General features: G+C 38.5%; 1 protein-coding gene across 1 annotated transcript; it reads left to right on the top strand.

Moving 5' to 3' along the window:
• Positions 1-2188: 2188 nt before the first annotated feature.
• On the top strand, positions 2189-9804 carry LOC125264428 (interferon-induced very large GTPase 1-like). Its single transcript, XM_048183715.1, has 7 exons — positions 2189-2436; positions 4132-4240; positions 4581-4628; positions 4711-5317; positions 5531-6306; positions 6854-7162; positions 7315-9804. Exons 4-7 carry the CDS (start codon positions 5257-5259, stop codon positions 9388-9390), a joined length of 3222 nt encoding a protein of 1073 aa, XP_048039672.1. The 5' UTR covers positions 2189-2436; positions 4132-4240; positions 4581-4628; positions 4711-5256; the 3' UTR covers positions 9391-9804.
• The last annotated feature ends 2767 nt before the right edge of the window (positions 9805-12571 follow it).

Genomic DNA, 12571 nt, shown 5'->3' on the forward strand with positions numbered 1-12571 from the left:
CTGGCTTAGTAATTGTGCAAAGTAACAATGCTGATGATTTCATGGATGCAGTGTGTTTCTAGCCATTTTCTATCAGAATTTAATGAGGGTTTCTATTGGTTTCCACTACATATTTTGATCTGCAAATGTATTAACCAAAGCAATACAATTCCCTATAACAAGTAGAATTTATAAGGTTTTATAGCAGAAAATGAAGTGTTTCAGTTCTGCATGGATTTCAAGGTTATGGACGGAGCACATTTCCATTCCCCGGAGTAAAGGTGAGAAGCAGAGTTAAGATAAAGGTCGAGGTGGTATTTTGGTCTTTAGGACGTACCTGTCACGTTCCAGCAACGTACCACTAAAACGTCGCCACAACGAATATGGGAATCACAAAGTTACGTCGCTGGAACGTTATTCGGGACGTCGTTGCAACTAATATGAGCCGATCCAGTTACGTTTTTACAACGTGCCAGTTTGGTAGTTGAGACGTTACTGTCACGTTCCAGCGACGTACCGCCATAACGTCGCCACGACGAATATGGGAATCACAAAGTTACGTCCCTAGAACGTTATTTGGAACGTCCCTGCGTTCCAAATAATAAATATGGTCCGGTCCAGTTACGTCGTCACACATAGCTGTCAACACTGAACACTGAAAATAAGGGAGATTTCCCGGGATCCATCCCCAAAATAAGGGATTTTTTTTACACGATTATTACGTTGGCACTGGGGTCAGGACCCCCGCACTTTTGATAAGGGTTGCTTCAATCAGTCACACTATATCATCTTTTAGCTTAGGATATTTTCTTTCAAATGAGACCATTTTCATTTTCACGTTTCTGTGAGCTTTCTTTCGTAAACAATCAACGGAAATGCGCTCTCGAACGGAGAAACACAGGATCTCCAAACCATCGATCAAAGCGTGCTAACGTTTTAGGACAGGTCGATGGTATATAATGTCAATCAAGCCAAACCGCCCGTTCAGAAACTGAAAAATTTGAAGGCTGATCTCTCAGGTTGACGCGCAAGCTGGCTTGACTGAAGTTTTCGTGAGGATAATAGTTTATGGACTGTTTTGATTTCGGTAAATACATCTAGAAAGGTAAAAGCATTGATGGCATCTATAAAAGAGATATCTGAAAGTGAAACGAAAGTGATATTGCCTCGTCCAGTGAGGAGGACGCACGAGAGGAGACGCGTTTAATCTGTAATACTGCATTTACAATGCTTATCAATGGCGTGCACTTTGATCGTGAAAGTGAAAGTGCCCTTTGCAGTCGCATCGCGTTGCCCCCGTGACGTGTTCCCATTTCTCCCGATGTCCATTACGATTTATATACTACATTTCCCGTGAGCCTTTCAAAGAAACTCCATGAGCGCGGAAAGACGCGTTCGGCGCATGCATACGTGCATCGCCAGTGGTCAAGTGCAAGCCACTTCACACAGATACTTGCGTGTTCTGAGTTAACACAATCAGAGCGTAAAAATACGGGATATTTTACGGGAAAATACTAAAACGGGAAGACAGCGGGAAAAGAGCTAAAATACGTGAGAAACCCGGAAAAAACGGGAGGGTTGACAGCTATGCGTCACAACGTAACTGTGTTAGCTGGGAAGTGATTAAGTTGCCCCAGTTTCCCAAACCATTAGTTCAGTTCTCAAAACAAAGACAGATTTCTCAATACGTTTAACAATGACATTTGGTAGCAAAGCTGATGACACACCAGTCAAAATCTAAGGAAAAGGATCTCTCTAAAAGAGAGCTGAATGAATAATTTACAGGGGTTTTAAACTTACAAATACAGTATAATAATTAGTGTACACAGTAGCTACCAGTAGCTAATTAAAAAAAAAAAAGCGTGAATAAGAGAAAAACCACATGGTCCTTCAAGTTGAGCTGATGACACGTTCAATAAACAAAGAATACTATAATTATATTGTATGTGCCTTTATATTTTTGCACCCTATTTTCGCTGATATATCAGTGTTATTTGCATTTCAAAATAGTTTATTTTCCTTTAATTCTGAAAATAGACACAATAAGCAACACAATAAGCGCGAAAAAGAGAAAAAACGCACTGTCCCTAAATTGAGCGTGAATAAGAAGCTACAAACGCAGAAGCGTCGCGTCTTTTAAGATGGACCGGATAGCGTCAATAAGAAGCTGCGAATAAGAAGCTGGATTCAGCCTCGCTGTCATATCCGGGTCTTTATACGCTCCCACTAGCATCACAGGATCTGTGAGATGATATGGCGAAGAGAGAGAGAGAGAGAGAGAGAGAGAGAGAGAAAGGACAACAATCCTCCCAAAACAATACGGGACGTTAAATTAGTATACAGAGAGAAACAGGTTTTTCTCTTTGTAACGTCACTGACTGACTCCATCCACACATACAGATCTCTTCCTGATGACATGATGGCATCCAGACACGTATAAGCAGATGAACACGACAGGTATCACATTTCATTTCCTTATAAATACTCGTAATCAGATACACTTAAACATGTTTATTTTATGAGCAGCAGGAACATCAGTTCTGTCACAGAAACAGATCTGTGTGTGTCAGTGTTCAGTGTCGAGATGCATGAATATTTACGCGGTCTTTAACCGCAGTATAGTTTGCGGTTTGATATTCAGATTTCTTTTGGCTATAAATACGCAGTGCGCTGTCATATACATGCAAATAATACCGAATATCGTTCTCCATGATTTGTGAATTAAGGTGACGCTGTCCTTTGGGCCGAAATCAGGTTTTTTTCCCGTAGCGACTCTTAATTTTATAATGGCTATAGCTCCAAATGTTGGACACTTAGAGGAATGAAACTGGTGTCATCTTCACCAGCTTGATCTGTGAATTTTTTCACAGCAAAGCTCTTGTCCGTAAACCCCTTGGTAAGTCCGCCAGTAAGCAATGTGAAAGAAAGGCGTTCTTCATGTTTAACGTCTATTACCAATGAACACGCAGACTGCTGGAATAAAATAACATTGTTTTAGGTCGAGCTCGATTTGTGAAAACTTTCACAATAGCATTTTATCTCGTGGCCGTGTTTCTCTTTGCTCTGCCCCCCGTTTTTTGTATAATATGGTACATATATATATAATATATATATATATATATATGTATATATGGTCACAAATATCACTATTTTGATCTGTGAAAACTTTCACAGTTCAGTACGGGACCTTCCCTGGGTCACTAACATCGCTATTTTGATCTGTGAAAACTTACAGATCAGAATAGTGATGTTACTGACCCAGGGAAGGGTCAGCTGACCCGTACTAAAATGTAAAAGTTTTCACAGATCAGAAAAGTGATGTACATGACTCAGGGATGGGTCAGCTTACCAAAACTGAGACGGAGACTCTCGACCTAGAACAATGTTATTTTATTCCAGCAGTCTGCGTGTTCATTGGTAATAGACGTTAAACATGAAGAACGCCTTTCTTTCACATTGCTTACTGGCGGACTTACCAAGGGGTTTACGGACAAGAGCTTTGCTGTGAAAAAATTCACAGATCAAGCTGGTGAAGATGACACCAGTTTCATTCCTCTAAGTGTCCAACATTTGGAGCTATAGCCATTATAAAATTAAGAGTCGCTACGAAAAAAAAAGGACAAAGGACAGCGTCACCTTAATTCACAAATCATGGAGAACGATATTCTGTTTCATTTGCACGTCTATGACAGCACACTGCTTATTTATAGCCAAAAGAAATCTGAATATGAAACCGCAAACTATCTTTACTGCGGTGATGTACCGCGTTTTCAGTTCATGATCTTTAGCTGAACATGCTGGAGCAGAAACATGATGCAGAAAATCTGCACAAGTTCAGCCTGTAGAGATTGAAGCTTCACATCATGTTCAACACACTTTCTTACATTTATTTTAATCATTACAATAATTGAGTTCAATCTTTCTTAAAGTGACTTATTTCTACCATATATTATTAGTGTTTTCAGTGTGTTAGTTCAATCAAATCTGTGACCCACAGCAGGAAGATCTTCATGTTCTACTAGTTGAGATGCACAGTTTAAGCCAGTCAAACAGAAAACTGAACAACAAACAACAGGCACAAGAGCTTTACTTACTCTGGACAAATGATCATGGACTGTGTTAATGTTTGAAAATCACTAAAATCTCTTACAGTATGATGAAGAGACAGACGTCAGGAGTCACAGAAAATGATCAGCTGAAGACTGAAGAAAGACACGAAGGAGAGAATAAAATCTGAACATGTCTGACACTGACACCAGAGGTGAGAATCAGATCAGAGTTTAAACTGATTCTTCAAGAACATTTTTATTACATTGTCAATAGAATTAAAACTCTTGAATGGCTTCATTTATATGCAGAGACAAGAGTATAGATAACATCTGAAATATACATAACATCTGAGGATATTAATTTCTTTACTGCATACTCAGTGAAAATCAGCTAAATTATTCTCTTTTCCTCAAGTCTGATGAAGATGATTGATTCTCTGAAGTGATTTTCCAGCATCTCACACTTTCTCTTGTTTCAAAGATTTGTTCAAAGATGATGTTTTCTGATTATGATGAGAGTCAAATATAATGTAAGACTTTTGTTTCATACAGCGATTCCTCCTCGCAGGAGAAGATGGAGCAAAGAACAACCTCCTAACTGTAAGTCTTTACCTACATAAATGCATGAAGTGATGAAGAATGTGGGAATTATGGGTAATTTATATTCTTCTTCATCTATCAGTTTCAGAGGGTGTGAAGCTGAATCTGGTTGTGTGTGGGAGTGACGGCACATTAAAATCCTCCATATCAGAGCTGATCCTGCAGCAGACAGACAGAAGATCAGACGTGGATCTTCATGGACGTCAGATCAGTCTGGTGGATCTTCCAGCTCTGTTCAACACTCGTCTCTCAGAGGAGGAAGTGATGCGTCAGGCTCTCCACTGTGTGTCTCTCTGTCATCCTGGAGTTCATGTTTTCCTCCTCATTATTCCTGATGCTCCACTCAATAATGAAGACAAAGCAGAAATGGAGGAGATCCAGAGGATCTTCAGCTCCAGAATCAACGAACACATGATGGTCCTCATAATGCAGAATTCAGAGCATCAGACAGAAGAACTCAATGAAGAAACACAGTCTGTCATTGAGAGATTTGGAGGACGACATCATTTCTTTGGTCCCAACACACAAGTGTCCACATTGATGGAGAACATTGAGAAGATGCTGGAAGAAAACAGAGGAGAGTTTTACTCCACAGAGACATTTCTGGAGGCACAGATGGAAAAAACTGATGAAATATGAAGAGATGAAGAAGAAAATCGACTCACTAGAGACACATTTACTGTCACAAGGTAATGACCAGAAAATCAGTTTGGGTCTTAAACTAAATTCTGAACTAAAACTCTAAAACTTAAATTCTACAATAGATTTATTCTATAATAGTGTTTTATACATTTGTGTTTTTGCAGAAGAACTGAAACATTTTAAATTGAAAAGTGGCTCATCTTACCATGATCCCCCTGTTGATCTCGTCATGTTTTCTTACATTTCAATATGATTTTCAGGTTCAAGAGAAAACACAGATGATCTGAGGATTGTGCCGCTGGGAAAAACTGGAGTTGGGAAGAGTGCAACAGGAAACACAATCTTAGGAAGAGATGCGTTTACAGCAGAAACATCTCAAGAGTCAGTGACTAAAGAGAGTCAGAGAGAATCATCTGAAATCAACGGCCGACACGTTACTGTGATCGACACTCCAGGACTGTTTGATACTGAACTGAGTAATGAGGAGATCCAGAGAGAAATCAGACACTGCATCTCCATGATCCTGCCTGGACCACATGTGTTCATCATTGTGCTCAATTTAGGACAACGATTCACTAAACATGAGGAAACATCAGTAAAGATCATCCAAGAGATGTTTGGAGAGAAATCTTTAATGTTCACCATGGTGCTCTTCACCAGAGGAGATTTCCTGAAGAACAAAACTATTGAACAGTGTTTTGGAAAACCTGGATCTGTGATCAGAAACCTGATTGAAGCGTGTGGAAACAGATTCCATGTGTTCAATAATAATCAGACTGGAGACCGAACACAGGTGTCTGATCTACTGGAGAAGATAGACAACATGGTGAGAGCGAACGGAGGGAGTTTCTACTCATGTAAGATGTTCAGAGAGATGGAGAGAGAAAGACAAGAACAACAGATGAAGATCCTGATGGACAGAGTCAGAGAAAGAGAAGAACTGATGAAGAAACATGAAGAAGAGAAAGAGAGAATGAAGATGATGATGAAGGAAGAAAGACAGAATCAAGACAAAGAGAGAAAAAGAAGAGAAGAAGAATTTAATGAGAGAAGAACGATATAAAAGAGAAATAAGAAAAGAAGAGAAACATCAGAGAGAGATACGAGACGAGATGAGACGAGAACGAGAGACATTCAAACATGAAATAGAGGAAATGAGACAAGAAAAAGAGAATTTGAAGAAAGAAAAGGAAAAACTGCAGATCAAATACGACACTGAAATAGACAGACTGATGAACAGATTAGAGAATGAAAGACAGAATCTTGACACTGAGAGAAAGAGAAGAGAAGAAGAGTTTAATGAGAGCAAAGAGCGATATAAAAGAGAAATGAAAGAGAAAGATGAGAGAGAGGAAAAGATGTGTGAGGAGATGAAGAAAGAACGAGAGGAATGGGAGAAACAGAAACTAGAGGAAAAGATGAGAAGAGAAGAAGAGGATGAGAAAAGAAGAGAAAAAGATGAACAGATTTAGAGACTGAAAAGTAAAATGGAGGGAATAATCAGAGATAAAGAAAAAATGAAGATAATGATGGAGAAAGAAAAACAGAATCATAAAGAGAGAGAAATAAGAGAAGAAGAAGATAAGAAAAGGACAGAGAGAGAAAATCAGAACCGTGATGAACAGATTCAGAGACTTGAGAGTGAAATGGAGGGAATAATCAGAGAGAAAGAGAAAATAGAAGGAGAGAGACGAGAACAACTAGAGGATTTAGAGAAGAGACTGACAGAAGAAAGAAACATGAGAGAAGATCAACAAAAGACTTCTGAAGAAACACTGAAACTCCTTGAAGAAGAACTGAAGAGAAGACGAGTGGAGTGGAGAGAGGAATATGAACGAGAGGAAGAGAAGATGATGAGGAAGATCTGCTCTGAAACTGATCCGTCACTACAGGTGAGTCTTCATGACACTTTGGTCTTTAGTGTTTCTCCTGTTAGTAGTTTTTTTAGTTATAATAACCCAGAGAAACTTACCAAACTCTGAAAATTAAGAAATCTACTCTCTGAAGTTTGCTTACTGAATGATTTTTGTTTCAACTCCAAAAGGTCTCAGCCTACAGGAAACTGGAGACTGAATACAGCAAGTGGTCCTGGAGTCTTCACAGTGCCATGATGGAAACTGAGAACAAACTACACAACAAAATAGAGAATGAAGTGATTCATGAGGTTGAGGAAACTGATCGTCACAGAGAACTGAAGAAGACAAGCGAAGAAGTGGAAAAATCAATGTCAGAGTTCTTTGAGAAAAACATTGATAAATATATACTGATTCAGTGGAAAACATCATTTGAAATCAAAATCAGAGAGCTTCAGGAGAACATTGTGAGAGAAACAAACAGGAGATTAAATGAGGTTCTTCATCAGCGAGAACTGAAGAAAAAGATTGATGCTCAGAGGAAACATCATGAAAACACTCTCTATGAAAAGAGCAAAGAACTCGCCTTAAAACTCAGAGACAAAACAAATGATGAAGAAACACTGAAGAAAGAGTTTGATTTGTTCTGGAAACAGAGTGTGAAGAAGATCATCAGAGACGCTCCTGAAATCAGAGACATTGATGTAATGAGAGATGTGAGAGAGATCCTCAGTGACGTCTATGAAAGTGTTTCTGTAGATCACTGGAGAGAGAGCAGGGATATTTTCACTGTGCCCAGTTATTCATATTATGTGAAGGTAAAGAAATCCAGTGGATTCATAAATGTCTACAGATCAGCTATAGAGATGTATGGTTTATTTCTATCTAAAGATGATGAAGCTCAAATCAGATCATTAGTCACAGATGTTGCTCAGCAGACAGACAGAATGATTCAGTCATTTAACATTTCAAAGATGGGCTACAACATCAGCTACATTCATCAACTCACAGATTACATCAAGAGGAGAGTAACAGAACATGAGGAAGAACAAGTGAAATATGTGTTCAGGAATGAATTCTTCATGGATTTGGTTATTTCCATCTGTAAGAGATCAAACAAGATGATCACTGACCAACACAGACTGTTCAGAGAAGTTAATGATCCTGTAATACATGTTGAGAAGAAGAGAGAAGAGTACTATAGTATTTTCCAGAAATACTGTCATGGAGCAACATCAGCTGCTGTTTTTGGGGAGATCATCTGTCAGAAACTGAAAGAGCCCATTGAGCAGAGCGTCTACAAGAAGACTGCCAGAGATCTGACAGATGAAATGAGATCAAACTGTGAATCACTGAATGGAAACAGATCAAATCTGGAGAAACACATCCTGAAGACACTGGCAGAAGAGGATTTTGACAAATACATGAACTACATTCGTAATCCCAGAGATCACTTCAAAAGTTTCATCAGAGATGAAGTCAGTCGGTACATCTCTGATAAGTTCAGTGTCAGTGTTTTACCCAAGATGAAGGAGAACATTGAACTCCTGCAGCAGAAGTTCATGAAAGCAGCACATGTATCTACTGAACATGTTCAAGAGAACAGAGGTTTGTGGTTGAAGAGTTTCACACAGCAGATCTCAGATGAGCTGATCTTCTCTGAAAAAGACCTCAGTGGAGTCAAACATGATGATGTTGATGATTTCAGCCTCCTAGAAGATGTGATGAGAAGAGAACTTCATGCTATAATGTCTGAGATCAGCAGGAGATTCAACACTGAGACATTTGATGAAGTACTGGACCTCAGGTTCAGAGCAGATGAGCTTCTGATTGATTTCTTCTGTCAGTGCTGTTGGGTTCAGTGTCCGTTCTGTGAAGTCATCTGCACCAACACCATAGAAAACCATGATGGAGATCACTGTGTTCCTTTCCACAGAGTGACTGGAATTAATGGCATATATTACAGTTTAACACAGAATCTCTGTACTGATATTTGCACAAATTTAGTGGCAAGTGATCAGAGGTTTAATACATCAGATGGAAGTTTTAAATATAATGAATACAGAAGAGCAGGAGGAGTTTATGCAGACTGGAGCATCACTCCTGATTTCTCTGAACTGCTCTACTGGAAGTGGTTTGTGTGCAGATTCCAGAAACATCTGGAAAAATACTACAATAAAACATTTGAGGGAGATGGTGAGATACCAGTTGAATGGAGAAAATACTCAAAACAGGAAGCTATTGAGAGTTTGGATCGATACATGTAATGGAGCAGATGAAGAATGAGACTCTTGCGTCTCCTCTCAGATTCAGATCACAGTCAGAAATGAGTTTCTCTGACATTCATCAGTGAATCTGAGCTCATCTACACCTCAGAAGATCAGAGCTTCATCAAATACTCCAGAAGAGATTCAGTTCCTCATACAAGTGTCTGTCAGATGATCAAAACAACATATTTCTGAACATATGCCTCATTGATAAAGCTCAAAATGATTGATGTATCTTATAGTTTATTACTAATCTAAACAGCTTAATCTCCATCATGAACTGAAAAAGATCTTTGATAAGGACATTAATGACAGACTGTAGATGAAATATGATTGAAGTGTGTGTTTGTTAAAGCTCAGTGCTGGAATCAGACGATGGAGGAAAGTGTGAGAAATAAACAGATGTGTGAATCAAATCTCTCAGACCTGTCAATCTGATTCATATGATTCACTCCACACAAATACTGTCAACATCATGAATTCATTGACCTTGTCAAGTGTCCTTTCACACTTGTTCAATATTTACTCGTATTATGAGAAACTTTGATTTGACTTTAGAAACCTGAAGATCTCTATAGCAGATTTTCATTCTCTGACAGTATTTCAGTCTTTGATCAAATTCATCACTTAAACATTGATCAAACATAATAATATTTATCACACAATGCTTTGATCAAAATAAATTGCAGCAGAAGGGAGGGCCTTTGGAGAGGTATGTGGAGGTGTTTCTTGAGCTTCAGTTTCGAGAAGGTAAGTTTACTCGGGTCCGAACAAAAAAAGGTGAGGGTGCCAAGTTGTTTTTTCCTGATGAGAAATGTTCCATGGGAAGCTTCACAGATTTTGTGGTCGATGTAACAGACTTTCAGGAGCAAACAATAGACAAACATTACAGTTGGAGAAATTTATCAGTTTCACGTTTTTACTTGACAACCAAGAAGAAAGTCTTAGCTAGTGACACACATTCAGACACACAGTTCAACTTCAACAGTGAAACAATTGCACAGAGAGGAGGAAACGTGCGAGATTTCAGGTCTCCCACACGAACCAGCCAATCCCTTCTGTTGACTGAGAATGTAGAGCCAGAACTCATTTATGTAGGGAGAAGCACTTCAACAGGCAGTGGTGATGTTTTATTGTCAGACTCCATAACTCTCATGACTGACGCATCAAGTGTGATTGAGATTGATGCAGCCAGAGGTGGACAATTTGGAGGATAGTGGAGCTGTAACAATCTCCACAGGACTCGTCTCTGGGCTGGAAGACACTGAGCTTGATGACACCTTCAATTTGTACACGTATAAGTAGAGTTCCTCCACTTATAATTTTTAAACCAAAGAATAACATAACTTGATAAACCAACGCTTTTCAATCTGTTCAGCAATATTTCGTGATCTACCGTGTCAAAAGCTTGAGATAAATCAATAAAAAGAGAGGCACAGAAATCACCATTATCAATTGATCCCACAGTATCATTTATAACATTCAAAACAGCTGTTGTAGTGCTGTGTTTTTTGCAGAACCCAGATTGATTAATAAACAATACTGTTTGTGTTCAAATAACATGTTAACTGTTCACTAATACAACTTTCTAAAATCTTTGTTAAAACACAACCATAAGATACACCAAAGCACAACATAAATTCACAAATCACATTGTTCGCTGTACTCCAAATCTTTAGAATCCATATGTTTATAAGAAACAGATCCAAATTCACCCCTTTATCCGGCGATCTTCATCTTCATTCTCAGCAGCGACCGTTTCGATCAAAGCCCGCACTCATTATGATTCAAATTTGAAAGTCGCGCCCTCCAGAATCAATATGGTTTACGGCACTGCTATCAAACGCTCATTGGTTCTCACCTGCTTCAATTCACACCACACCGACAAACGCCAACAAACACCAACAAACAAGTTGGCCGTTGGATTTAGATTGTTAAGACGTTCAAAGCTTTCAAAAGTTTGCTAGATTGGTCCCTAATCAGTTTCAGTGTCTAATTCAGATGGTGACACCAATAATTCAAACGCAAAACACAAATTAGCCTACAGAGATGCCATTTCACCAGATGAACATCTAATGGTTACTGTTTGTTTCTTGGCAGAAGGTAATAGGCCTAGCATATGTTTCATCTTCCATCAGTTTTGTACTAGATATAGTTTGAAAATATCAGTATTACAATTATAAAAGCATTTTATGTATTTTTTTTTTTTTTTTTATAGTTTTATTACACAGGGGAATAATTTCGTAGTCTGCGCTACACTTTTCTGATAGGACGCTCAACTTTAAGTGAGCTTATTCCAGAAACATGCAGAGCCATCTATGAGGTTCTTAAAGAAAGATATCTGAAGGTAGGCATTCCTCACAACTTTGGTTTAATTGATATATGTCGATATATAATTACCTTATTGCAAAGAAAATATAGGTATCCGTTCCGTTTTTCTGATTATGCACGCAATATAAATGCGTGTTGTTTGCCTCCTTCTCGATCTGCATATAAAGAACTATAAGAGCTGCATTTATAATGCTGGTAGATTCCTTTAAGATAATTTTACAGTTTCTAAGTTTGGAAACAAAACATTTTTTTTTTTTTTTTTTGGAATGAGACAAGTATAAAAACAATAACTAACTTAACTATTTAAATTAAATTAAATGCTTACTTTAAATCTCTGTGTACACCATGGAACTGAATACAGTTTGAAAATACATTTGGGGACTACAGCGGCTGTAAATATGGCGCAGCATATTGGCTGGAAGAGGGGCGAGGAGAATACAGAATTTGATGAATTTGGAACTGAACATATTGTAGGTGGTGTGGATCTTCAATTGCCCATAACTGTTGCTCTATATACTGGCAAAACGTATATATGCCGTCATTCTTGGGTGGCTGCTGATTCTGCTAGTGCTTCTCTATCAGAACTTTGAGAGTTTCATTTATGGCCCCAAGAATGGCAAGGTCTTGGGCTTGAGCAGAATCAGACGAATATCTTCTTTTACGATGCATTTTCTCTACTTTAGGCTCGACCTCTTTCTCTTTGTTCTTCCTCTTCTTTCTCCTGCTCTTTATCATCACCTCTGTCATCACCTTCACCCTCCTCAAGTAGTAGAGTCCTGCAGAAAATGATTAATTCATTGTTTATTTACAAATGTGTTATTCTCTTTTCCAGTGCCCTACAACAGCAGAT

The sequence above is a fragment of the Megalobrama amblycephala genome, linkage group LG1 (genome assembly GCF_018812025.1).
Source record: "Megalobrama amblycephala isolate DHTTF-2021 linkage group LG1, ASM1881202v1, whole genome shotgun sequence".
Lineage (NCBI taxonomy): Eukaryota > Metazoa > Chordata > Actinopteri > Cypriniformes > Xenocyprididae > Megalobrama > Megalobrama amblycephala.